General features: G+C 56.7%; 1 protein-coding gene across 1 annotated transcript in view; it reads left to right on the forward strand.

Annotated features, from left to right (window-relative positions):
* The first annotated feature begins 11,407 nt into the window (after positions 1 to 11,407).
* The window catches only part of LRRC75A (leucine rich repeat containing 75A), a 41,222-nt gene continuing 25,928 nt past the window's right edge, over positions 11,408 to 26,701 (forward strand). The window contains exon 1 of the mRNA XM_020281266.2: positions 11,408 to 11,736. Coding sequence (XP_020136855.1) covers positions 11,485 to 11,736 — 252 coding nt within the window. The 5' untranslated portion in view covers positions 11,408 to 11,484. The remainder of the gene's footprint in view (positions 11,737 to 26,701) is intronic.

Below are 26,701 nucleotides of genomic sequence, written 5' to 3' on the forward strand. Positions count from 1 at the left end.
ACCCCCAGCCCCAGTGGTGACAATCAAAATGTCTCCAAACACCACCAAATTGGGGTCACAAAATCGCCCCTGATTGAGAACCAGTGTTCTAGACAACAAGAGCAATGGTCAGAATCTTCTGTCCACTAGAGATGACGTGTAATGAAATGGCGCGCTCACACTTACTCTTTGTCGCTTGGAGAGCTCGTGGTGTGGCCACTAGTGTTTTGCTCACAAAATTGGCAGAATAGTTGAGGTGCTGACTTGAAGTCTCAGAGAGCACTGAGTGATGGGACTGCAAGCCCTCAGACTGTCTGGGGAGAGAAGAACGCTGTGAGAGTGCCCATCACAGCCCGAGCAGCATGCAAAGAAATTGTCTGAAGTTGTTTCACTTCCCTCCATGCAAAAGTCAAAACCACACTGGCTTTTCTGCAATGAACAGACTCTCCGAGTTACTTGTGCAGATTCCCTGGAACTTCTGTGAGAAACAAGATATTTCGGTATGTTGCTGGACACGAGACAGCATTGGTAAGCCCCGGAAAGTTCTTGTTCTTTTGAATATGGGCAACAAGAGAGTGGACAGACTCCCAGGAGGGATGTCTGCAGGAAAGTGACTGTCCTGCAGTGTCAGGCGAGAATCCCTTGCAGCCTGGTGAAAACTGTAGGTACCACCGTGACCACCACACAGCAAAGCTTTGGGATGCCAGAGGTAGGCTTGAGCTCCAAGCAACCTGACGGCATTGTTCTACTTCATAGGACACTGGTTTCCTGGCTGTAGCTGATGGGGATGACTTCATACTCCATGGAGATATTTGGGACATGCTTCAGGGTTTGGATTGTAGTCTCAGAAAATGAACTCTGGGTTTCTGTGTAGCTGCCAGGAGGAAGTATTAGTCTCCTACCTCACCAAGAATATGCCATGCTCTGGGACATTAAATGAAGATGGTTACATAAGTTTTTTTTATTTGGAAGCTACTTGAGTAGATGAAATACAAGGTCATAATCAATAAGGCTCAATTTGAAGCACTGCTAAGCAAAAGGAATAGAGAGATTTGCTTTGCTGCTGGAGTTGCGGGTGTATGTCAGACCGAGATGTGTGTGCAAATACCTAGTACTCCTAATTATGAGTAAGCATGCGAGGATGCTTCACAGACCCATGTGCATCACTCCGTCCAAACAGGCCCGAAGACACCAGACATTGTGGCCTTTTTATTGACAAGTAATCTAGTGTTGCCGAATGATGGTTCCAACCTCAACGTGACCCTGTCACCCTCTTGCTCAGAGCCTATTGCTGGCTTCCCATTGACTACAGGGAGAGTCCAAGCACCTCCCCAGCCCCGAGGCCCTCTGTGGTCTGGCCTGTGCCTCCTCCTCTGCCCCATCTGCTGCTGGCCCCGGCTGCCCCTGTCGCCTCAAGCCCCAAAGAACCGAGTGGAGCCATGAGTGTACCGCGACTTGGTAGGTCCCGGCAATGCTCAAATTTCTCCCTCTCCAACCCCCAAAGCTTGGTGACTACTTTTTGGTTTCAGGAATCAGGTGACATGTTATACTTTCCAGAAAGGCTGGCTGACGTGCACTTTGGCTCCCAGGAAGAACCAGCCACTCGCTCCCATGCCCTTCGTGACACGGACAGCCCTGGGTCACCCAGAACAACACAGCACTTGCTGCACACATTGCTGTCTGCCCCGCGCCTCTGACACCATGAGCTCTTAGGACAGGGACAGCGTCTTATTCTTGGGAGCCCCAGTGCTTGCCCCTGGACCTCGAGAATGTTTGTTCAATAAAAGTGTATTCTATGTCTATATTTTGTTGTTAAAATGAACAGTAATTTTACAGCACATGCAGATGCTGTTATGTGGCTCTTCTCTTTTTGTTAACTGTGGTAACAAACACATAACATAATATTTACCATCTCAACCACTCCTTTTTCTTTTTTTGAGATGGGGTCTCATTCTGTCACCCAGGCCGGTCTCAAACCCCTGGCCTCAAGCAATCCTCCTGCCTTGGTCTCCCAAAGTGCTGGATTACAGGCATGAGCCACTATACCTTGCCCAAAATTTGTCCTTCTGTGACTGGCTTATTGCCCTTAACATAATGTCCTCCAGGTTCGTCCATGTTATAGCCTGCGTCAGAATTTCCTTCCTTTTTCAGACTGAACAACATTCCTGTATATGTTCAGAGCACATTTTGTGTATTCATTCTTCTATCAGTGGACACTGGGTTGCGTCCACCCCCTGGCTACTATGACTAATGCTGCTATGAACATGGGTGGACAAACGTGTTTGAGTCCTTGCTTTCGATTCCTTTGGGTATATACCCAGGTGCAATTCTTTTGGGTACTTACTGCTTTCCATAGCTGCTGCACCACTTTACATTCCCACCAGCAGTGCACAAGGGCTCTAATTTCTTCACATCCTCACCAACACTTGCTATTTCCTGTTATGGTGATCTTCTGCTACTGATCCATGACAAAAGGCAAGAGCACAACCGCAGTAGGCAGAGCAGTGCCTCTGTCCCCAAGGAGGTCCACATCCTAATCCCCAGAACCACCAAATATGTCACCTTACCTGGCAAGAGGGGCATTGCAGACATGACTAAATTAAGGATCCTGAGATGGGGAAATGATACTGCAATGTCTTGGTGGCCCAGTGTGACCACTAAGATCCTCAGAAGGGGGGTCAGAGAGATGCGATAACAAAAGCAGGTCAAAGCAATGAGGTTCAGGGAAGATCCGTGATTGAGGAATGTGGTCAGCTCTAGAAGCTGCCACAGGCGAGGCAGTGATTCTCCCTGGAGCCTGGGAAGGAATGCCACTCCACTGACACCTTGGTGATAGCCCAGCCAGACCCATTTCGGATTTCTGACCTCCAGAACTGTAAGATAATAAAACTGTGTTGTTTTAAGCCACCAAATTTGTAGTAATTTTTTACAGCAGCAACAAGAAACTAAGACACCGTTATTGGGGAAATGCAAATTAAGGCCTAAATAAGATTCTGTTTTAATTGGTCAAGCAATTGGAAAAAATTAATAAGCCAATAAGCCTATAAATACCAAGCCTTGGAGAGGGGCAGGAGATGGGGACGGGAGGAGCTCTCACCAGTGCTGGGGTGAGGGGACCGTCATTTGGGGTACCCACCTTGGAAAACAATCCAGCATTAACCCTAGAGTTAAACGATTCCACTCCTAGGCTACACCAGGGCTTTAGGTATGTGAAAGGAACGTGTAAGAATATTCATAGCAGCACTCTTGACAATGGCAAAAACCTAGAAAGAACTTGAAGGCCATCCCTGGGAGAGCAGAGAGATAAACCCAGGTACATCCACACAAAGGTCTATCATGCACAGCTGAAATGAACAAACTACAGCGAGAGGCAGCGCAAGGATGATTCTTACCAATACAATATTAAACGAAAAAAGTCACTCCAAAAAAATAAATACAGCAAGATGTATTTTTATAAAGTTAAAAACAACCAAAATAAAAATAGATGGTACTCTTTAGGAACACAGATATATGCAGCACAACAGCCTAAAGAATGTGGAAACAAAGGGAAGGGGGTTGCCAGATAAAGCAAGATTGGGCGTGGTTTGAAATGTTAAAATCCGGGCAATAGGTACGTGTCACTAGACTCTCCAGCTTTGTGTGTGTGTGATAAAAAATAAATTTTAAATACCATAAAGAGGAAAGCGAAGACCAATGAACACAGAGTCAGGGTGCAGGTAATTCAAGTGAGGGAGACGGGGCCACGGGGTAGAAGGAAGCCCAGCAGCTCAATGGCACTAATCACTGAGGATCTGGCTTGGCTTTGATTTGTTTTGGATGGTGAGTTCATGGGCACCTATTATATAACAAACTAAACAACTAAATTAAAGCAAGCCATGCATGGAGCAATGAAGAAATAATTAGCAAAGTAGCAGGCAAAGGCCTGAAGTCAGCCCACACACAGTTCTCAGTGCCGCTGGTGCATGGGCCCCAGGATGAGTCCCCCGGTGCTCTGCCTGCGAGGACAGACCTCAGACCTCATGGAGCCGGGCTGCTGGCTCTCCTGCCCTGCTCTCTCCCTCACAGGCCATTTCTCTCGTCATCCTTTCCGACCACCTGAGAGAATGCCCGCTGGCAAAGGCCTGAGCAAGGCATCTCAGCTTCTAGGCTCCTAATGAAGAGCTGGGCCAGACATTTGGAATGTCACTTAGGTGTTTTGCTTGCATTGTCCAATTTTCAGACTAAAAGATAGCGGGTTGTATTCATCTTGGCATCTGTCATCATTTAGGGACACTGAAGCACTTTACCCGGTTGCCGAAAGAAGGCATGAGGGTTGGAGGAGCTGCGGAGAGAGAAGTAGGCTAACCTGGACACCTAGGAAGGGGTTGAGTCTTCTTTTAAGGAGAAAATCAACTTTTGAAAGAAAAAATTATTCTACGGTACATGGTGGTTTGGATGCTTGTTCCCCAAACCTCATGTTGAAATTGGATCCCCAGTGTTGGAGGTGGGGCCTAACGGGAGGTGTTCGGATCCCTCACCAAGAGATTAATCCCCACACCCCTGGGGGAGGGGGCAGTGAATGAATTCTGGCTGTATCAGTCCCTGCCAGAGCTGGCTGTCCAAAAGAGCCTGGCACCTTTTGACATGTGGTCTCTGCACACACCAGCTCCCCTCCCGCTCCACCAGGAGTGGAAGCGGCCGGGGGCTCTCCCCAGATGCCCAGTCTGGAACTTTCCCAGACATCAGAATCATGAGCCAAATAAACCTATTTTTCTTTACAAATTACCCAGTCTTGGGTGTTGGTTATGGTCACACAAAACGGACTCAGACGCTTGGTAGAGCAGTGTAAGGAAGACTGTGTTGGGGACCACTGTAACAGGGCAGGGGACACAGTTGGGCTCAACTCCAATGACAGCTTGGGAAAGTGGGAACTTATAGCCAAGGAGCAGGATGGGGGTGAATGAGTGGAAAATTACTGAAGAGGGGACCTCAGGAGTCAGGGGACATTCAGGCTGAGCCACCTAACAGGATTCTTGCCAGACGCAGGTCGGGGTGCCCAGACCCCAGCTGGGGGCGGTAGAGGCCGAGACCCAGGGCAGCTGTCCAGGGTGGGGGCTCTGGCTAGGCTGATTTACTGGGACTCTGCTCTTTGCTTTACAAAGAAGTGCACGCTGGGGCCGGGGAGGAGTTTGGTCACGCAGAGAACCTTTGTCAGCTAGGAGACACGGCCCCTGTGTTGCAGGCATGTGCGAGCGTGTTTCCAGTGTCCCCTCAGAGCCAGCACATCCGTTATGCCCTAAATCCCTCCGAGTCCATAAACGGTCCTGTCCCTTTGGAAATCTTAATGAGAACTCAGGAGAGAAAAACCCTCACTCGCCTCCTCCCTACACCCAGCTCTTCCGGCTCGTCTCAAACTGCGGTTCCCGGCCTGGCAGTGGCATGCGCAGCCCTGGACACTCGGTGGCAGTGCACGTGCCCCTGACCGCCGACCGGGACGCCCCGGCAGCCTGTGCCTCCAAGCCCTGTGGGGGAAGTTTGAGCGCCACCTGCTTGCCCTTACTAGCTTCGTAGCCCATCCCTGGGCCCTGCTGGCCTTCCCTTCTCCCCAGACATACCACAGGTCATCCCAGCCAGGACGTGCTACCGCCACGTTGCCCTGTCCCTCCGTCCCAAGCACCCCAAGAAACCTCAGCACCGGATCAGCCCGCCCCCTCATTTGGTGGCTCCGCTTCGTGAGCTGCTAGGGCAAACCGCGAGGCCACCCTGAGCTCCGTGTCCCCTGCCTCTGCAGAACGCTCTGCCACTGCCCGTCCCGTCCACCTTCCTCCATCTGTCCCAAGCAGCTCCCCTCCTCCGCCGCTCTCCACAGCCCACACGCTGCCCTCTTCTGGGCACCTTAGCAGGTAGCTTTCGATGTCATTGAAAAAAAGAGAGTGAGACCATGAGGCAAAAACTCCTCCAGTTTCTCCTCCATCTGCAAACGTGTCTGCCTCTTCCCTCTTCCCGGTCTGAGTCAGAGCCGGGGGAGGTGCAGCCCCCCAGCAGGGCTGGGGCCTCCCTCCCCACTGCCCAGGGGCCTTCGGTCTCTCCTGCTTCCTTCCCGCCGAGGTTCTCTCCCTGCGTTCAAAAATGAACACCAACTACATGACAGCATTTTCAAATGAAAATGTTTAAATACATGCTGAGCATCTGTATTCTCTGACACAGCGCAGACTCGGTCCTGGGCTCCAGCTCTCCCGTCCCTAGTAAGGAGGCCCTGGTCACATTCCGACTTTCTCCAAGCTCCGGCGTCTTCTGCTACAAAAAGGGGTATCATAACACCTTTTGTATGATTGTTAAGAAAAGGGTTATGCAAAGGTTATTATAAATGTGAAACTCATTGCAGACATAAGAAAGAGCTTGACATGGTGGAAAAAATATTTACGATTTGATCCACGTGAGATATTTTTATTTAAACATGTATATAATCTGAATGATCTTTAAATATCATTAGGCATCCTATACTTCACATCCTTACAACTTGATCGACTGAAGTAAATGTTCCAAAAAAAGTCATGATGAGAATTCCTTAATTCCAAGTTTGATGGTGAGAAAAGGCCAGAGCTTCCATGTCACGAAAATTACTCACTTAAAAGAGAAAGGCTGAGAGGATAAATTCCATGATTACCTGTTGAACAAAGCGATCTCTCTCTTACAAAACAAAAGGCAGCCTTCTAGGCTCTGTGCCCATCCTATTCACAACCAGGTTTCTTGAGAGAACGAGCTACAGTAGCTCTTTCAACTCTCCTACCTGCCTCCCATTTGCTCCCTAATTCTCTGCTAACTGCTTTCCTGAAGACCCTCAGTAGCTTCCATGCCAACAATCCAACTGGCATTTCAGTGCCCTGGTTCATTCCTGCATTTTCCGGAGCACCTGACCGATCCTGAGTTCCTGGCACGAGCTACCGCACTGGAGCTGGTCACGGAGCTTCTCGTTCAACGAGGGCACACCGAGCTCCTCCAAAGTGCCGGCGCTGTGGAACATGGGCACTGCTGGGTGGTGGCACCCACCAGTGAGACCTGCCCTTGAGGATCTCACAGGCCATTACTGCAGACTCAGGTACGGGCAGTGAGACTTGGAGAACACACGAGAGGGACACCTGGCTCTAGCCAGTGGGAGGCAAGGGAGTCCTAGAATCCATCCCTGAGGACCTGACACTCTAAAGGCCAAGGAGGGATTAACCAATGAGGAGACGAAGGAGGATGTCCTGGGCAGAATAATCACATGTGCAAAGAAACAGTAGAAGCACAGTACAAGATAATACTATCACAGTCGCGGGGCACTACAGTCACATAGAGACTGGGGCATTTGGGGAAGTGACACCTAAATTGAGTCATAAGAGCTGCCCAGGTGTCTACTGAGGAGGTGAAGAACACCCTGGGAAGACAATGAAGTGTGTGCACAGGCACAGGGTGGGGTGCCTTGGGAGAGCTGTAAGCAATTCGGGCTGATGGAGGAGGTGACGGGCTGAGGACAGTAGCACCTGGGGAATGTCAATGCCATGTTAAGTAGTTTGTACTGAAAGTGACAGAAATCGCTGGGGGTGCAGCATATATAGAGAGACTCCCCTTTTAGAATGATCGTTCCAACTGCCTGTGGAAGGTGCAGGAGGCAGGACTGGAGACAAGTCAGAAAGAAGGCTGGGCTGAGAAACCACAGATCCTCAACCAAGGCGGTGGCTGCAGGTGGGGAAATGTTTTCGTAGCAGGATCAAGGGTATAAAGCCGTACTAACAACACAGGCTTTCGAGTCAGATCTAATGCGAATCCCACTCTGCCCTTGACTGTCTGTGTCACCTTGGGCGAGTCATCTAACCTGAGGCAATTTCCTCACCTGGGAAATGAGGGCACTAGCAAAGCCTACAGCTAGGGAAAGGACTCCACAGCACAATACATGCAGACGACACAGCCCCAGGTGGAGCACACAGGGAGCTGCAGCAAATGAGGGCTCCATCCTTGTTATCGTTACCTTTTAATAGACTTGCTTAGCCAGATGCAGGTTAGCCAGAGAGGACACAGGACTCCAGGGCTTCTGGCCTGCTGTTACTAACAGAAAGCAGAGACGGAAGTAGGCAGATTGGGAGCGAGGCCTGGAGGAGGGTACGTTCATTTGTTGAGTGTGAAGCACCTGCTGTTGGCAGAGATGGCCTTCTGTGGGTCCCCACACCCTCACACATCTTGCTTGCTGTGTGTGCCAAGAACCCTGACCACTTTTTAGCAGGCCGCTAATCAGTGTTGTGTTTGTAGCAAGCCACCTTGAGGGAGGAGGTACTGTCTGCCTGTAGGACGAAGAGCAGTCTTGCTAACTGCTTATATAAGCAGTAGATTCCTCAAGCTCAGTGTTCCTCAGCTGTGATGCAAGCCAGCTGCATGTGGAGCACCCATCTGGGCCCGTCGCTTTGCCCCTTGGGACTTGGAGGCCAGGGGGACTGGTGTGACTATCCTGGTGCTCACGCTTCTCGCTGTGCCCTGAGTACTAAAGTCTTAGGTTTCTGACCCCGGAGTCTCGTGTCTTCTGCCAGCATCCATAAATCAGTGACAGGTTCATTTATTGGCTTATAAATTGGAAAGAGAGACTTGGAGTTTTCAGTGTGCGCAAGCAAAGGATGGGGCCAGGAAAAGGATCCCCCAAAGGAACTCAAGAAGGAAACCTAGAGGGGAGTGGTTCCCTACAAGCCAACGGAGTAGAGTTTCAATCAAAACAGAGTAGGCAATGGCATCCAGTGATGCTTAAAAGTCAAGAAAGATGAAGACTGAAAGTGGCCACTGAATTTAGCAACTAGGTCACCAGCCAAAGTATCTCAATGACGTGGTGTGGCCAGAAGCCAAAGGGAAGCAGGTGAGGAGTGAACGCAGGTAAAGAAGGAGAGACAATGGATAAAAGGTATTTTTAAAAACTTAGCTGAAAAAGAAGGAGAGTGGTGAACAGTGGTGACCAGAGCAAGTGGGGCCAAATAAAACTTTTCAAATAGAGAGAAGAGATTTGAGTAGATCATATACTAAGGAGAACAAGCCAGAAAAGAGAGAAAAGTTGGGGGGAGATTAAGGGCAAGGGGAGGAGGGTGGAAGCAGGTCTCTGAAGAAGAGGAGAGGGCTGACTTTCAGATCCCTGGTGAGGGACTCTGCTCATCTCTCCCATTGAAATGGCATTTGGCCCAGCCACACACCCTCAGGCAGGCCACCTGCTAGCTGGGCTGTGCAGTGCCTCCAGGTGGGTGGCGCCCACTGTCCCTAGGGAGGGGCCTGGTCAGCAGGTTTCCTTGGGGGCCACCTTGCCTGGTGGCCACAGATGAGAGACACAGAAGTACTTCCCAACCTGGGTGCTCTGGAGATGCCAGCAGGTGTGTTTTGCACACAAAGTGTTCAGGTAAGTTTGGAAAGTGCTGCTCTGAGCTCTGCGAAGCCAGATTGTAGAAGACTGAGTGTTCTCTGCTGGCACAGATGGGCATTTGGGAATGAGGTGTCTAAGGGGAAGAGAAGGCCTGCAGGGGGAGAGATCTGTATGGGCAGACCCTGTGGTCATGGAGTAGGAAAAGGAACTCTCATTTGCAGAACATCTGTACTCTGGAGTTTATATTAATATATTGACAAACATTCCCTGCTTGACCAAACTTTAGTCAGGCTCCTGAACCTTCTCCTAGGCCCGTCTGCCCTTCCTTGTAGCACCCAGTCTTAGCAGAGAGCCTGCTAGGTCAGTGGAGCAGAAGCCCACAGCCTGGACAGCCGGTCACCTGGATATCTGCTCCGGCTCCTCAGCCTCCCCCACCCCCACGTGGTGTCTGGTGGCCTGTCTTCAGCGAGGATCCTGTTAGGTCGGTTTGGCCAGAGTCCCCCTCACCCTGATGTCTCCTCTTGGGATTTTCCACCCACTGACACCCCCCCCACCCCACCCCCTCGGCTCTAAATTCCCACTTGCCCGCACTGTGACTGGAGTTGAGCCCAAGCTCCCCCCACTGCAAGACCCCGTTGCAGGGTCCCCATGCCTGTCACGATGGTCCTGGATAAAGGCTTCCCTAAGTGCTCTAACACATGCCATCGAATATTTTTTCTTTAACAGTGTCCACCTGTTTTACTTTCCCAGTTCTTGACATATCCCAGCCTGACAGAGGAAGAACAGGACTCAGAAGCCGGGGGCCTGCGACACACTCAGTGCTCAGTAAGCGGTGGCGCCCAGCTATGGTCTGGGTCCAGCACTCCTGCCCCTGTGGCCCACACGTCCTTACGCCCTCAAGCAGCACCCAGGGCCTGGGTCAGACAAGCTGCACAACTGCTGCCCCTGCTGCAGCCCTGCGCTGGGACCACGGCAGCCACCAGGCCTACCAGGTGGCCTGTGGTCCGCGACAGGGACGGTCTCCTATGTGCCTTAGCGTTCTCTCCTGCAAGGCCCTGGTTGGCTCTGCAAGCACGTCAGATCCCAGGGGTCTGGTCCTTTACAGGCTGGGCCCGGCAGAGGCGGGGGGGGGGGGGGGGGGGGGGGGGGGGGGGAAGAACGCGGGCCAGCAGGTGTGTGGCGCTGGACCTACTGGCTTTGCTGTACCAAGACTACCCCCAAGGACCCTTCTCCAAGGGTGTGAGGGTGAGAACTAGAGGAGACAGGAAGCACCTTTTCGGTGCAGACCCGCTGAGAGCCCGAGGGGAGCAGCAGGCCCTCTCCATAGCAGGGCAGGCACACAACACACCAGCTGGCAGTTCCCGGGCTCGCGCCCCGCAGGGACACCAGTTCTCAAAGGAGTGTGCACCCGAGTCGCCTGATGCGCTGGCTAAAAATGCAGCTCCCAGGCCTCAGAGGAGATGCTCATTCAGTAGGTCTGGGGCGAGGCCTGGGAGCCTGCGTTTTCAACCCGCGCCTCAGATGCTTTGGGCGCTGACGCCCAGTGGGGCCCACTTAGAGAGCCGCCTCGGGGCTGGAGGACCCCACCCCTGCGCTCCAAACTTTCCCCATCTCGCCCGGGCCCCCTCTCCCTCCCGCGGGCCTCCCTCGGGCCGGCGGTCGCGGAAGCCTCAGGGGACCTGTTGGGGACCGAGAGCGACGGCCCTCGGGGCCTGCCCGCCCCCCTGCCCCCGCCCCCGCCGCCGCGCCACGGCCCCGGGAGGCGCGCGCAGTGGCCGGCGGGGCGCGGCGCCCGGGAGGCGCGCAGAGGGGCGCCGGCGGCCCAGCCCGCGGCCGAGGGGCGCGCGGGGCGGGAGGCGGGAGGCGGGAGGCGCGGCCCGGGCGCCGGGCGGGGGCCGGGGGCGGGGCGGGCCGGCCGGGGCGGGGCCGGCGGCTGGCGGCGAGCGCCGGGGAGCGCGCCCGGGCGCGGGGAGGGAGGAGCGCGGGGAGCGCTGGCGGCCGCCCGCCCCCGCCCCCGCGCCGCCCGCGCGCAACAGTTCCCCCAAAGTTGCAGCCTGGGAGGCGGGCGCGCCGGCGGCCGAGGGGCGGGCAGCCGGCCGGGGACGCGGCCTCGCGGCCCAGCGCGGCGAGCCCCGGCGGGCGGCGGCGGCGGCGGCATGGGCACCCGGCAGACCAAGGGCAGTCTGGCGGAGAGAGCCAGCCCCGGCGCGGCGACCGGCCCCCGCCGCGAACGGCCGGACTTCTGGGCGTCGCTGCTGCTGCGCGCCGGGGACAAGGCGGGGCGCGCGGGCGCCGGCGTGGGGCTGCCCCCCTACCACCGGCGCGTGGGCATGGTCCAGGAGCTGCTGCGGATGGTGCGCCAGGGCCGGCGGGAGGAGGCGGGGACGCTGCTGCAGCACCTGCGCCAGGTGAGCGCGGGGAGGGGGCGCCGGGCTGAGCGGGCCCCGGGAGCGCCCCGCCCCTTCCCGGGGAGGCCGGGGCGCCGAAGGCCACCGCGGGGGGCCCTCTCCCGCGGGGAGGGAGCCCTGCCTGGCAGCAGGTGCCTCTGTGCTCCCGCTGCATTTGGGGCCTCAGGGCAGGGCAGAGGAAGGCCGGCCGAGTGAGGCCCGGCGATGGGGACCTGTTGGAATAATGTCCCCACTTCTCTCCTCCGCAGGCAGAGAAGGCGGCTGGTCTCCAGGATGGTTGGTGGGAGGGGGTGCAGGGATGCATGCCGGGTCTGGGCCAGGGCTCTTTTCTTCCTTTCTACCCACTGGCTGGCAGTCACTCCCAGCCAAGGGTCCTCAAGGAGTGTGCTGTTATCAGTTGGAACCTGGCTTCCCGAAAGGGAGTCCAAGGGTGCAGCCCTGGGGCTACTGGGATTCCAATCCGTAGGTCATTCACCCGCCTGGGAGGCGTCCTGGGTTGTGGTTCAGGAGGAGACGGTTCACCTCCCCTGACCAACTTTGGCTGGTCCTCACCCGTGAGCCCCTGTGGGAAGCAGGGGAGCCGGGGCAGGCCGGGTTTGGTTTCCTGCAAGACTACCTGGCCAGCAGGAACACAGGAGGCTGCCAGCACTCTGCCCTCTGCTTGTGCCTGCCCCACTGGTTAGGGAGCAGACTCTGCAGATCTGCACGGTTCCCTCTGCCTTGGGGCTGCCCTGGGCTGATGGTGTTACCCACCTCTCTGGCTCTTTTTCCTTTCTCAGTTTCTTTTGGGGGAGGCCATGGCCAGTGCCGTGGGTTTTGTTGTGTGCAAGAGAGACAGGAGGGTGCAAAGCTGTTCTCCTGTATCACCAAACAGGTTGTCTTGGTCTGGCTTTGGGGTAGACAGACCAGGCCCCATATTGCTGCTAGATTGACCCCGTTAGAGGTGGAGCCTTCTGCGGATGGCAGAGAGGGGATCTCTAATGACATTCCTGAGGCTTTCCCATCCCTGAGGAAAGAGGCTGTAGGAGTGCCTTCCTGGGAGGAGCTTCCAAAATCTAATCAGACCCACATCCCTGCTGGGTTTTGTAGCACTCTACCCCACCTTTGTATGTGGTGCGCTTGTACCCTGGAGTATCGCCTCCAAGGTACGCACTGCACAGGGAAAGGGAAGCAGAGACCTGGGGACTTCGGAAGGCTCAGGGCTTCTGCTCCTGCCTCTGCTATTCCAAACAACGTCCAGAATGATGCCCGAGATGCTGCTGAGTCCCCAGATACCTTCTCTGAATTGAATCATCAAAGAAAGATGACATTATGCACCACTGAACTTTGGCAATGTATATTTGTCTTTTGAAAATTGGAAACCAATGTGTACGGCCTTTGTAGTAACTTTCGTTTTCAAACAGAGTAATGGATTTTCCATACCATCGTATCCTATTTGCTCACCAGGCACACCAGACAGTGAGAAGGTTTTACTGATCACGTGCTGTTCCCCCAGCACTGGGGTGGGTGCTCTGGGGCTACAGAAGAGCAGTGAGATTGACAAGCCCTTCTCAGAGGGCGAAAGAACAGAGTGAAGCTAGATTCTCCAGGGCCAGTTAGTTGGAGGCCCACAGGAGGAGGCTGGACCTGAAGTGGCAGATACCTGGGGCTCCTCAGCCCCTCTAGGGCTCAGTATGATTCCACCTCCAGGGGAAACCGAGCTTCCCCATTCCTTGCAGGACAGTGGATGAGCCCCTGGAGCCCCCTGCGCAGTCCTTGAGACGGGGCACTTCCTCGGGTTGCACGTGGGTCTCGTTGGTATCCTGGAGCCCTCCTCAGCTTCAGGCCTCGGGCAGACTCGTGGGCTAGGAGGCGGCTAGCAGACCTCCCCCTCTCCACGCGATAACAAGCCCTCAGGCTCTGGGTTGTGTTGGGTTCCCTTGACCCCGGGCTGGCGGGTAAGAGCTGTGGGCCTGGAGAGCTGCCCTGTGTTGCCTGAGACGGCCACACCAGGGCCCTTCCAGGACGTGGTCAAGGGCCCAGGGCAGTGTGCGAGGGGCGCACAGGGTGTCTGGGTGTCCGTGACAAACATCAGCGGTTTTCTAGGAGCCTGAGGCCATCTGGAGGAATGTCCAGCTGGGTTTGTGCTGTACACTGAAAGAGCTCTCCTGGCTCTTTCTCCCAAGTTGTATTTTCCTTCCCAGTTTCCTGCTCCCGTCTGGAGGAGGGGATGTTCAGAAAGGGATGACAGTCAGTGAGGGACGTGGGAACACACCAGGCCTCGCCAGGGTCACAGCCAGGAGAGCCTTTTCTTCGGCAGCGCAGTGGACAAAGACGGGCCGCACGGCCCGCAGGTGCTGCTGGAGAGCCGTCCAGGAGCCCAGTGGGCTCCAGGGAACAGGAACAGGGCCAAGGAGTAGCAGGAGTAGCAGCAGCCAGGACAGTAGCCATCGCGCCCCTTCCCCTTGTTCCTACAGCACATTCTCCTAAGTTTAATAACGCGGGTTTGGGCTGCTGGATTGGTGTATGCCTGGCCCACACGGTTGGAGGGGTCTTGGGATCCTTAATTCCCGTGGTTCTTAACCTCTTGGGGTCCTTGATCTTTTAGTGGCTCTCAAAGAGCTACACACGGGCTTCCCAGACATACGCATGAACACACGCGATCTCACAAGGGATTTCAGAGCTCCTGAAACCTGTCTACACACTCCACGTCAGAATCTCTGCTCCAGTCTGCTGCTACCCGTCTCCCTGCTGTGACTTGCTACTGGCTGGGGATTGGAAGCAGGGGCCCAGGACCATGTGTGGCAATTCCTGTTGGGCTGAAGGATTGTGGCTGCTGGGTTGCTTTTTCCAAATGCCCCTTTCTCATCTACGGTTCACGGGGTGTCTCTCCAGTTTGTCACTTGCTGTAAAGGTATCAGGGGGCTTCATTCAGCACAAATGACCCTGAACTGTGGCCAGCAGTGCAGGCAGGAAGCCAGGCAGCCGCCCTGAAGGAACAGAGAGGACCCCCTTCCCTTTCAGAGCAGTGTAATCTGAGAAGAGCTGGGGCCAAGGATCAAGTCGCTTCCGGTCTCCAGTCTGCTGTGACCTTGGGCCAGCAGATAACCTCTCTGAGTGTTTCCTCACACTCAGAGGGATCTGGGGTTCTGAGGAGAGCAAATGCTACAAAGTGTGCAAAATTGTCTTGGTGCTGCCAATCGAGACTGGTTCTTGCAGCAGCCGTGATAAGAAACAGGAGAATCTGCCCTACTTTGGGTCTGGCCAGACCAGGGCCGCGTCATGGTAGTCTTTCACAGCCCAGCCCAAGGATTTTTGGATTCTGTCTACCTGGCCAGGGCTCAGTCTGGATCCAGAGCTCACTGCACATTCAGAAGCAGCTGGAGCAGGGGTGCATGGGGACGTGAGAAGCCTGCTTTGGATGGGAGAAGCCATTCCTCTCCCCTTCCCCGGTCCCCAGTGCCCAGGCCTTGCCCTTCCCTGGAGGTCTCTCCCCAAGTCTTGGGCTCAGGTGTGCCATCTTTAAGGAGCCCTGGAGAGGAGGTGACCTTCTGTCATGGAGAGAGGGCAAGTGTTAGACTACTGGAAGATGAGGTGTCACCCCTTCAGCCCAGCAGTTTTTCTGAGTCCCAAAAATTTTAAACTGGGTTGTTGGCCCACTTCATGGAGCACCAGAACAAGGGGTCCATCTCCCTAGGACACACCCAGGTGGGTGGCCCATCTCTTCCTGTTCCCATGAGGAAGGGCTCCCTCATGTGGCACACCCCTCCTGGGCAGAGCTGTCCAGTGTTAGCCTGCCTGGCACCTGCCACCCCAGGGGTGTGGCTTTGGCCTGGACTCCTGGTTGTCTCTGCTGTTTCGGGTGACAGGGCTGGCTCCACTCTATACCTGGGAGCAGGAGCCACATCAGCTAATGCAAAAAGGCACCACCAGAGACCTATGTCACTTGCACCTTAAGAAGAGCTGCATAATGGACAAGCACTTGGAGGCTCCCTGGAGATCTGCAGCCTGGGTGCTCTTTCCTACCTGAAGGCAGAAAGATGAGCAAAACCTTTTTCCTCCCACACCCCAGCTAAGAAAGCCTCTTTAGGCGAGCAGGCTGGAAGGCCACCAGACAGAGTGGGGAGGCCCCACACTGGGCCCGGCTCCTCTTCCTCCACCTGGAATGCACCTTGCCCTTCCCAGGCCCCTTCCTGGGCGTGTCAGTCCAGGCCCCGCCACACTGGGCGGCATTCAATCATACTGTTTTCCCCTGATGTCCGTTTTGTTTGTCAGACAAGGTCATGTGTTTCCTGAGGGTAGAGACCCCCCACCCCAGTTGTCTGCAGTAAAGCATTGGAAACCGCAGGCTGTGACGAACCTTGGTGAGTCTGTGTGCCGTAGATGTGTACATGTGTATGTCTGCTGCTGCCATCACAGTGTGTCCTCAGAAAACACTCGGATCCGGCTATGGCTGTGCAGCCGTGGGCTGATTAGCAGCTTGTTAGTGCTGTCATGAGACGCGGCATGTTTGCTTTGCGTGTGGTTGGATTTCTGGGAGCGAGGGCCATGGGGCTTGGCTGTTCCTGGCAGGCTGCCAGGCGGTGGTGTTCTTGGAGAGAGGAGTGGCACGGTGCCCGGCCTCCGTGGCACCACGAGATCCCGGCCGGCAGGTGCAGTCTGGGGCCTCTGCCGTGGTGGCGAGCCTGGCCCCACGCGCCTGGTCTGCGCTTGTGCTGAATCACGTTCGGTCTCGCCACAAACAGAAACCTTCCTCTTCAGAAGCCGCCACTCTCTGAGCTGGATCCGGGCCTTTCCGGTGATAAAGGTGCAGAAGGGTTCCTATGTCACAGCCCCCTTCATTGGCTTCCCAGGCTGCCAGGGACACTGTCCAGACACACAGCAGCCCGTGTAGTGGCCAGGCATGACCACAGGGGCTGTGACTGGGCCAGTTGTCCTGACCTCAGAGTCTGGTGAGGCAGAGGTGGGGTCCTTTTCCCCAGAACAAATGCCACCTTCTCAGTGATTACCAGAAGCTACTTCGCTGTCTTCAGAACCCCTGCAGTACTCTGGCCTCCGGGGCGGGTGCTCCTACCACTGTCACTCCAGTTCCACGTCCTCCCGTGCTTTTCTGAGGCCGTGGCGTACGTAGGTCGGGTACTGGCGCACAGTCAGCTTTCAGGAAATCCTTATGGAGTGGACTTTAATCTTGTCAGGCACACTCCCCCAGCTCGGTCCCTGCTGCTGCTTCCCAGGAGCCAGATGGGTTTGGCTCCGACTTCTCCAGTGTTTCCACTCTGAGCACGGCCAGGGTGTCCCCCAGTCACCGGAGAGTGAGTCGGTACTATGACTCCTCCCCACACTCTGCTCCCAGCAGCCCCTCCCGCATCCCCGCCCACCTCCTGCAGGGGGGAGGCTCCTTGCAGAGGGTCACCCAGGTCTTTCTCGGGGAGGGGGGGAGTCAGCACGGGAGGAGACTTTCTCTCCAGTTGGGGACCCGCAGCCAGTCATCTGGCTCCCCTCCGCACCGAGAGCAGTGGTGCAGGTGTATGAGAAAATCACGCACACACTCTCGCCCCCTGGCTGTGTTCTTGCCAACTGTCTTAGTCCATTTGGGCTGCTATGACAAAGTGCCATAAACTGGGTAGCTTATAAACAACAGAAATTTCTTTCTCAGGGTCTAGAGGCTGGGAAATCCAAGATGAAGGTGCCGGCAGGTTCGTGTCTGGCGAGGGCCCACTCTCTGGTTTGTAGATGGCACCTTCTTGCTGCGTCCTCACATGGTGGAAGGAGTGAGGTCTCTCCCGGGCCTCTGTGATAAGGGGACTGATCCCATTCATGAGGACTCCACGTCTCCCAAAAGTCCCACCTGCTGATACCATGGCCTTGGGGCTTAGGACATCAACATCTGAATTTGGGGAGGGAGGAGCACAAAACTTCAGGTCTGACTGTCTGGCCTTCTCCAATAAGAGAACCCGGAGGCAGGGGTGGGGGCGGGGAAGAGGGCCTCCGTCATCTGAAGTGGCAGATTCATCTGCTGCACCTTGGGCTCACCACTGCTAGCAGAGCTGGGTGTTCTGAAAGAGAACAGAGACCTTGGCACGCCGGGCAGGGTGGGGACTGCTCCCAGTGCCTGCTCTCCTCCTGCCCCCGCCCCCAGCCCAGCCCGGCCCTGAGCTGTGCCCACGTGGCTCTCTGGGAGCATTTCCCAGCTTTTTTTTTTTTTTTTAACTTTTATTAGCTCAGACTCCTGGCTGCTGCAGCCATATGGAGTTCTGCCGATGGCTGCTGCTCAAAGGGATGTGGCATTTTGATGTTTCTAACTTTATCTAAACCCGGATAGACACAAGAGCCCAGCTGAGAGCGGGGAGTGCCCGTGTGTGTCTGTGTGTACGTGTACGCGCATGCGTGAGCAGAGGCGGCCTCACGTGGGTCTGAGGCCTGTGCCCCCATCCAGAGCTGCCCCTCACCCCTGTTCAGCCCTTGATTTCCAAGGGTACCTCTCTGCCTCCCGCTTCTGCGGCTTCTCTTCGTGTTTCTCGCTGTGTCTCTTCCCTGCTGTGTCTCCCTTCCCTGGGTGACACTTTTTTAAATGCCTCTTGTTAGCCGGCCAGATCTTGGTCAGCTTCCCTCTGCAGCCCTCCCATCCTCTGCAGGTGGGGAGCGTGGCACTGGGGCCGTGAGAGCTGGAAGGAGTTGGTGGGGGCCCAGGAAGGCGCCCCGGCTCACCACAGTTGTGCCCGGCTCCCTGCAGTTGTCCGGGTGTCAGCTGAGCCTTGGCGGACAGCAAGCCTCAGAGACACCCCTCCCAAGTGCACGTGGCTTTCTAGCCCATAAAGCACGTTCTCGTGTTTATTTTCCTCCTTAGATAGTTTTCCAAGATTGGCAGGATATTGCTTAAAGTAAAAGGGTGGGTCTTTTTTAATATTATAAAAGCAGTGTACAATCATAGAAAAATGAGAAAATACAGATGAACAGGAAAGAAAAAAATCAGTATATATTAATTCATTTATTTGACAATCATGTGCCTGTTCTTCCAGGCTCATTTCTAGGCTCTGGGATGTATCAAGTAACCGACCAGGAAAAGACCATAGTAACACCTGTTTCCTGCCCTCGGGGGTCGGGGGTGGCAGAGACCCCAGGGTCGCAGGGCACAGGCGGGAGGCTGCCTTCATTGGGAATTGGGAGCCCTCAATTCTGGTCCCAGCGGAGACCCCAACTTGCCTGGCCCCTTCCCTTCTCTGGCCTCAGTTTCCCCATCTCCAGAATAAAGGGGTGGTGGCTGAGATGACCACTGAGGTTCTGCCAAATGCCTGTGGTTTCAGAACGCCCCATTCATCCCCACATGTGGTCAGCGATTTCTTCCAGGCCCTGAGCCAGGTTCACAATGGAGCCCTGGGGTCACCCGCCTTGCCCCGCAGGTACAAGTGTTGGGACACAGAGGTTCCAGGACACAGAGGGGACACAGACACCTCCCCTCCGAGAGGTGCTGGGGCCGACCCCCACACATTCGCTCTCCCGGCCACAGTCCTGGCTGGCCTACCCCTCATCTGACAGAGCCCGAGAGGCCAAGTCACACAGTGCTGGGGACAGAGGCCGGAACCAAGAGACCTGCGGATCACATGTGAGCAAAGCCCGGTGTGGCAGAGGCCCGGGGTCGCTGTGAGCTGTGAGCCCTTCATCCCACAGTGTCAGGGAGGAGAGCGAGGCTGGGCCTGTGTCAGCCTGGGCAGGCCCGGCGCGAGTGGGCACCTGGCTCCCGCGCCCCCTCCGCCCTCTGTGGGGGCTGCCCAGGCCCCTCACACCTGCCTCTCTCCCGCCCTCCACTTCCCACTCTGTCTTCCTTCTCCCAGGGCTCGCTCCCCGCTCCTCTGGATGGAGCCCAGCCTCGCTTCGAGCCTCTCTGCTGCCCACAGAGGCCTGGGCCTGCCAGCCCCGGCGGAGCCCCGGGGGCCTTTGTCCTAAGGGGCGAGACCCCTGCCTGGTGCCTGCCTGCACCCTAGTACTGGGGTCTTTCGTTCTGCAGAGCCCGTGGGCACCTACAGCGTGGCTAGCACCAGTAGAGAGAAGTAGGGGAAGCAGGGGGTCGGGGTGCTCATTTCTAGAAGGGCTCAGAGCAGCGGCTATGCCACTGAAGGCTGGCAGGTAACCGTAGGTCTGGCCATCGCTGGCCAGATTCCAGGCCTGGCAGTGACTCCAGGGCTGGGGCCAAGAGCTTGAAGCAGTGGCCATGGGGGCACATGCAGGCTTGAGGACAGCTACGCTGGCTGCTGGGCAAACCCTCCCTCCCACAGGGCTCAGGAGCGGACACAGGCGCTAGGCTGGCAGTGCAGGGAGCCACGTCTCCCCCAGCTTCCCGATTGGGGCTTTGCCTCATCTGCCCTGCCTGGCCCTCCCAGCAGCCCTGGCACTCGGGCCTGGCCCTCTGCCCTCAGCCCAGGCTTCCCCAGAGCACGCCAAGCCCCGCGGGGCACAGCCTGGCTATCTCTAGGCCCCTGCACTGCCCACTCCAGGTACACATCCCCAACCCACAGCTGCCGTCCCTGGGGAGCCACTACCCACAGCTACAGGCAGTCCAAGGAGGCTTGCAGGACACCCCTCTCCCACTGAGGGCACCGGGCAAGGGGAGCCCTGGAAGCCCTCCCCACCCAAGCACACCATGCACCTGCTGGGGGCATCATGTGCAGCCTGCAAATCCCCTCCCTCCCCACCCACCCGCTTAGTCCTGTCCATGCACTCACTGCCTCGGAGCTCTGCACTCAGCCCCCACCCAGACAAAGAGGGGCAGGTGTGGGGCTGGATTCTCTCCCATGGTGCTGGGGTCAGGTGAGGGCCTGGGGAGCCTGCCCCACACCTGGACCTAACTGTCAGGATCCCACCCTTGACCCGGACCTGTCCAGCCCAGCACACCCCCTGCTCCTGGCAGCCCCCCACCTCCCCCTGTCCCATGGCCTGGCCCCGTCAGCACCTGCCTCTGCCTCGCCTGAAGCCAGCAGGGGAGCCCTCCGTGGGTGCAGACCTTGGAAAGAGCCAGCTGGTAGGCGGTGGGGGAGGGAAGAGCAGGACAGGAGCTGCAGGGGCGCCTGGGGAGGGACCCCTCTGTGGCTGATGCCGGCTGTTCCAGCTCCCGTGGCCCCAGAGGAATCCCACCTGGGAACGAAAAATGTCTTTCTGATTTTTGCTCCTAGTAAATGGTCAGGCTGGAGCTGCAGGATGAGGGCAGGCACAGGGCTTGGAAGGGCAGATGTGTCCCCTCCTCTGCTGATGGCGGGGTGCCTCTCCCACCCACCGACACCGGCTCAGCCCAGCCGTCCCTGGGGGAGGACAGGAGGTGGCCAGCGAGACCTCCTACACCACACCTGCCTGCACCCAGGGGTGAAAGATTCAAGCTCTGGGTTCCTGAGGAAGGGCCTGCAACACACGCAGCGTGACTGTGAGGTGTCCCCGAGATTGGTTTGTAATCCCTTACTTAGGGCTCCTGCTGCCCTTCCTGTGGGGACGCTGCTCCTGTGTTAGGGTTCTGCAGAGAAACAGAACCAGCGGGGATGTGTATGGACATGCAGAGTGAGCCGGCACACTTCCTCACCACGCATGCGCTGAGCAAGACAGAGCAGGGGCCACAGAGGAGGAACCTGGTGGAGGGGGTCTGTTCCCACCTGGCGTGAGGTAGGTGCTGGCACCAGGTGCGTCCTGTGGCCTCGTAATGTGCTACTTGACCACTTTGCACATGTGACCTCGCTGGCTCACTTTGGGCGTTGGTCCTGGGTTGCTGCACCAGAGGACAGGCAGGGCTGGGGCTTTAATGTCCCTAAAGGTCCAAGGGGCCAGATCTGCCTCTTCCCTCTCCCTGGAGGAAATGGAGGGAAAGGGGTTCCCAGGGCTCCTGTGGCGTGGAGGCCTGCTGCGCTCAGCTGACGTGTTCCACAGAGGCACAAATGGCCGAGAGAGGAGGAGTTGGCTGCAAAGGGCACAGGGGCCTGGACCAGGTGCCGGACTCCCGAGGCCTAGCCCACCCAGCGGTCCCGGAGAGTATTGGGAGCTGAGGCCTGGGTCTGTCTCGAATAACTCAGTGTTTTCCAAGCCTCCTTGGGTTGGGACGGGTGGGTCAGGTCCCTCCTCAGGGCAGGGTGGAGGAAGAGCTCTGGGACACAGAGGGCCTTTTCTGCACCCCACTGTCCCAGGAGCCAGCAGGAGTGGGAGGCAGGAGGGCCAGAGCTCGGGAGAGGGGAGGAGTGGGGAGCCTCGTTCCCTGAGCACGTTCTCTAAGTGACTTTCCCGTAGCCTGTCTTTAAAGATGTTGAGACAGTGGTGGCTAAGGTGACAGTAACCGAGCACTGGAGGAAGCAGAGCAGGATCTCGACTACAGACCAGCTATTCCAGTAAGGGCCATGCTCCATGAGCTCACCACCTCCACGTCTGAGCTTGGCCATCCCTCTGCTCCTGGCAGCTCAGGAAAACCAGAAACTTTGGGGTGTAGAGACCATTCAGTGAGTGAGTTCAGGTCACCCAAGAATGCCCATCACTTCGGTTTCCTTCAGTGAGACTTAGGACAGCTTCTAGCCCATACAGTGCCTTTGAGAGCAGTAGAAGAAGGCACCTCTCTGGTTGGGCGCAACTAGAGTCAAGGCGTGGTGAGTTCAGCCCCACCCAGACGCCCTTGTGTGGTGCACGCCCTGCACAGCCGTACGCGGCAGCCTTGGCAAGAATGTGCAGAGGTTCAGAGGCTTTATAGCTATGGCTGGTCAGGAGCCTTACCCCTCCCCCCACGCACCTTCTTGGGCACAGCCTTCTCAGATCACCGGAGGCAGGAAACAGTGAAACAGCCAGATGCTTGCCCTCTTTCTCCCAAATTGGGAAGCTGAAGCAATTGGGCATCTTCTAGAAGACGCCAGATCAGCACTCCTGCCCCCCAAAGGGCATCAGACAAAACTGAAAACACTCTGAGTGGATCTGGAATCACACCCAGTCAGGGACACTGGGGCACAGGTTGTCCTTCCTCGTGGGGTGCCCATGGCTCAGGGCCCCCACTGTCCTGGAGGTCCAGGAGTTCCCCCATCCCCCACAGCTTCCCAGGCTACGTACATTCTGCCAGTCCTGGGGGGAGTAAGTTCTGGATGCTCCAGCCCTGCACGTAACCTCTGCTTCTCCAGCCTCAGTAATTCCAGTCGGATTGTTCCTCCTAGGACGTGCCAGTCTTCCAAACTTTTTATTATTCTCAGCTGCAGGCTTATGTTTTCCACGTCCTTCTGGAGTTGTGGGGTTGCAGAGAGAAAATAGTCTCAGGCAGCATCCTCACTGTGGGGTTTCCAGACGGATGTTGCCCCAGAGACCTTCAGGAACAGAGGGGTTGGTTTGGAACGTGGAAACTCCAGACACAGAGAGAACGAGCTACCGCATCCCGGAATTTGCACCTCCCAGCAACGGCCAGTGGAGCAGGGCGGGAACGAGAGGAATGGTTCCGGTACAGCACGTCGCAGAGGCAGGCTGCTGTGAGCCAGGGACAGGGATCCCTGAGGGCGCGGGGACGTGGAGGGGTGTCGAGAAGGAATTAGGCTGCTGTAGAAAACTGGCAGGAGGCTGGTTGGGAACCGCCCCGAGGGGTCTCCCCGGGCCGTGCTCTAGTGAAGAGGTCCACCAAGGGACACCTTGCGGCTGGGATTCCTGGACGCTGGGCAGGGAGAGAGGCCTGAGCAGAAAGCTCAGAGCCCCTGCCACACCAGTGGCTCTGACCCCTGACCTCACCCACCTCCACGCCCAGGCCCAACTCCAACCCCTCCCTCCCAGTGTCTCTCCAAGCTGTGTACAAACTCGGTGACCTCCCAGAAACCAAGCAGGGGCCCCTCCCTTCGCTGAGGCCACCATCCCGGCCCCTGTGCAGGCTGGAAGGCTCACTGGGCCCTCTGGCTGCGGCCTGGCCCCCGTTGCTCCCCAGTGGGGAGAAGCAGCCTGCGATAGGAGCGGCCCTGCCGGGCTGGGGCCCCGCGGCTCCTGCTAGGAAGCCCTCGGGAAGGGCATCTGTGGCGCCTTTCCCGGACCAGCCACTGCCCAGAGGGTGACACACAGTCCTTGGTGATTCCATTTTGAAAGGCCTTGGGGAGAGCAGCCAAGCGTGGAGAGGAGGAGGAGGCAGGCAGGGCCTCACCCGCAGCCAGGGATCCGGGGACCTCCCCTCCTCCTCCTCCTCGCCCTCCCGCTTCCTGCCTGGAGCCTGCGAGGTGGAGTCCTCATCCAGCACGACTCATCTCGGCTCACCGAGGGAGGGCAGCGAGAGGTCTGAGTCCAGATTCTTGGAGGTCTCGCCTTGGCCTTAGCCTCGGCCTTGCCTCTGACCTTGAGATTGAAGGCAGTAAAGCTCTTAGCTTGTTGTGATGGTTAATTTTATATGTCAGCCTGGCTAGGCTGTGGTCCCGGCTTTTGGTCAAACAGTAGTCCAGATGTTGTGAAGGTATTTTTTAGATGTGATTACCGTTTAAGTCAGTAGACTTACAGTAAAAACAGATTACCTTCGATAATATGGGTGAGCCTTGTCCAATCAGTTGAAGGCCCTACGAAAAAAGAGGGGTCCCCGAGGAAGAAGGAATTCTGCTTCCAGACTCCAGAGGGCAATGCCAGCTCTTCCCCAGGTCCCCATCCTGCCCTGCAGATTTCAGACTTGCCAGTGCCCACAATCGTGTGAGCCAATTGCTTAAAATAAATCAATTTCTCTCTCTCTCTTTTTCTCCCCTCCCTCTCTCTCTCTCCCCCTCTCTCTCTCTCCCACACACACACAAGTTTCTTATTGGTTCTGTTTCTCAGGAGAACCCTGACTAATATGCTACACTTACCTTCCGAGGGCTGGTGACCGGGAGAGGCAGAGTTAGAAACCCCCGGGGGCCCTCCCGTGCCTGCCACTTGCTCGCTGTACGAGAGCCCTCCAGCCCTCAGCTTCTCACTCCAATAAATGGGCTGTTCCTAGGAAGTCTCGCCTATTGGAAAGCAGAGCTTTAGGGAGCCAGAGGATCCTCTAAGTCTGTGGTCCCCAACGCCTGGGCTGGGGACCAGGACCGGTCCGTGGCCAGTTAGGAGCTGGGCTGCACGGCAGGAGGCGAGTGGCGGGCACGAGAGAGAGGCTTCGTCCGTGCTGACAGCCGCTCCCCAGCGCTGGCATCACGCCTGGGCTCCGCCTCCTGTGGGGCACTCGGTTCTCGGAGGAGCGCGAGCCCTACCGCAGACTGCGCATGCGGGGATCCAGGCCGAGGAGCTGGGTGGAGCTGGGCGGTGATGCCAGCGCTGGGGAGCAGCTGCAAACACAGAGCAGCAGCAGCAGAGAGGTCTGGCTGCACAGCACCTGTAATGCGCTTGATTCATCCCCACACCGTGACCACCCCCCAACAGTCCGTGGAAAAACTCTTCCATGAAACCGGTCCTGGTGCCAGAAAAGGGGGGGATGCTGCTCTAAGTCATTCCTCCGCCTCTCTGCCTACTGACAAATCCTCTGCCGCTGGACCAAACCTGTCATTTAAATTGGGCAAAATTTACTGCAGAGAGGGAGAGATGGACTTAAATGCATTCAGCAGCGGTATAAACAACTGCTTATATTATGTTCAGATTATTTCCCAAGCAGAGAGATTAGGAGGGCGCTGGGGTGGATGACAGAGTGCCGAGAATTCGAGGAATGCAGGAGCCTGTGGACCTCGGGGACCATCTGGCCCCAGACTTTCTGAAGAATTCCAGTCCCACAGCTACTCCAGAGAAGCCAGGGAGGGGCTTGGGAAATAAGTTTGGGAAATGCTACAAGTACCACCTCCCTTTTGGAGAGTTATAAAGCGCAGTAGCCGAAATGTCCAGCGGGAGAAAGAAAATGGATATCTGTTGAATTCTTTGTGTTCCACACCTGTTTGGTCCATGTGCCTCTTCTGCGGCTCTCTCCCACTCCAACTCCCATTCCCAACCCATCCCACTCCCGCTCCCACTCCCATCCCACTCCCATCACACTCCCATCCCACTCCCACTCCCACTCCCATCCCACTCCCACTCCCATCACACTCCCATCCCACTCCTGCTCCCACTCCCATCCCATCCCACTACAATCTCACTCCCACCCCATCCCACTCCTGCTCCCACTCCCATCCCATCTCACTCCCACTCCCATCCCATCTGACTCCCACTCCCATCCCACTCCTATCCCACTCCCATCCCACTCCCACTCCCATCCCATCCCACTCCTATCCTACTCCCATCCCATCCCACTCCTATCCCACTCCCATCCCACTCCCACTCCCATCCCATCCCACTCCCATCCCGCTCCCACTCCCATCTCACTCCCACTCCCATCCCACTCCCATCCCATCCCACTCTTGCTCCCACTCCCATCCCACTCCCACTCCCACTCCCATCCCAATCCCACTCCCATCCCATCCCACTCCCATCCCATCTCACTCCCACTCCCATCCCACTCCCATCCCACTCCCATCCCATTCCACTCCCACTCCCATCCCACTCCCATCCCATCCCACTCCCATCCTATCCCATCTCACTCCCATCCCATCCCACTCCCATCCCACTCCCACTCCCATCCCACTCCCACCCTGTGCAGGAATGAGCCGTGCAGCCCTCGAATTGTGGGTGGGGAAGCTGTGGCATTTAGGGGAGACTTGCCAGGGTCCCACTGTGACTTGGGGTTAAACCCAGGACTGGGACCAGGTCCTGAGTCACGTCTGGAAGTGGGCCAACCCCTATGTGCACCTCCGGCTCTCTTTAGAGTTTTCTGAAGAGAAAGCATGTTTTTGGTGTTTATTTGTTGCTACTGCCGTTTCTTCGATTTTAATTAAATTACACTTGGCAACAGCCGGGCATCTGTTTCCAGAGGCCTGTTTCATGTAGAGGGTGTCATTTTTAAAGACTTCGAAGTTAAACACAAACAACACGCAGTCCTGAAGCCCCTTGCTGAGCGAAGCTGCCAAACACTGCCGCCCAGCCTGCTGAGCCCTGCCGGGCGGGCGGGCAGACCTGCGGCCACGCTTGTCCT

This window comes from Microcebus murinus, chromosome 18 (assembly GCF_040939455.1).
Source record: "Microcebus murinus isolate Inina chromosome 18, M.murinus_Inina_mat1.0, whole genome shotgun sequence".
Lineage (NCBI taxonomy): Eukaryota > Metazoa > Chordata > Mammalia > Primates > Cheirogaleidae > Microcebus > Microcebus murinus.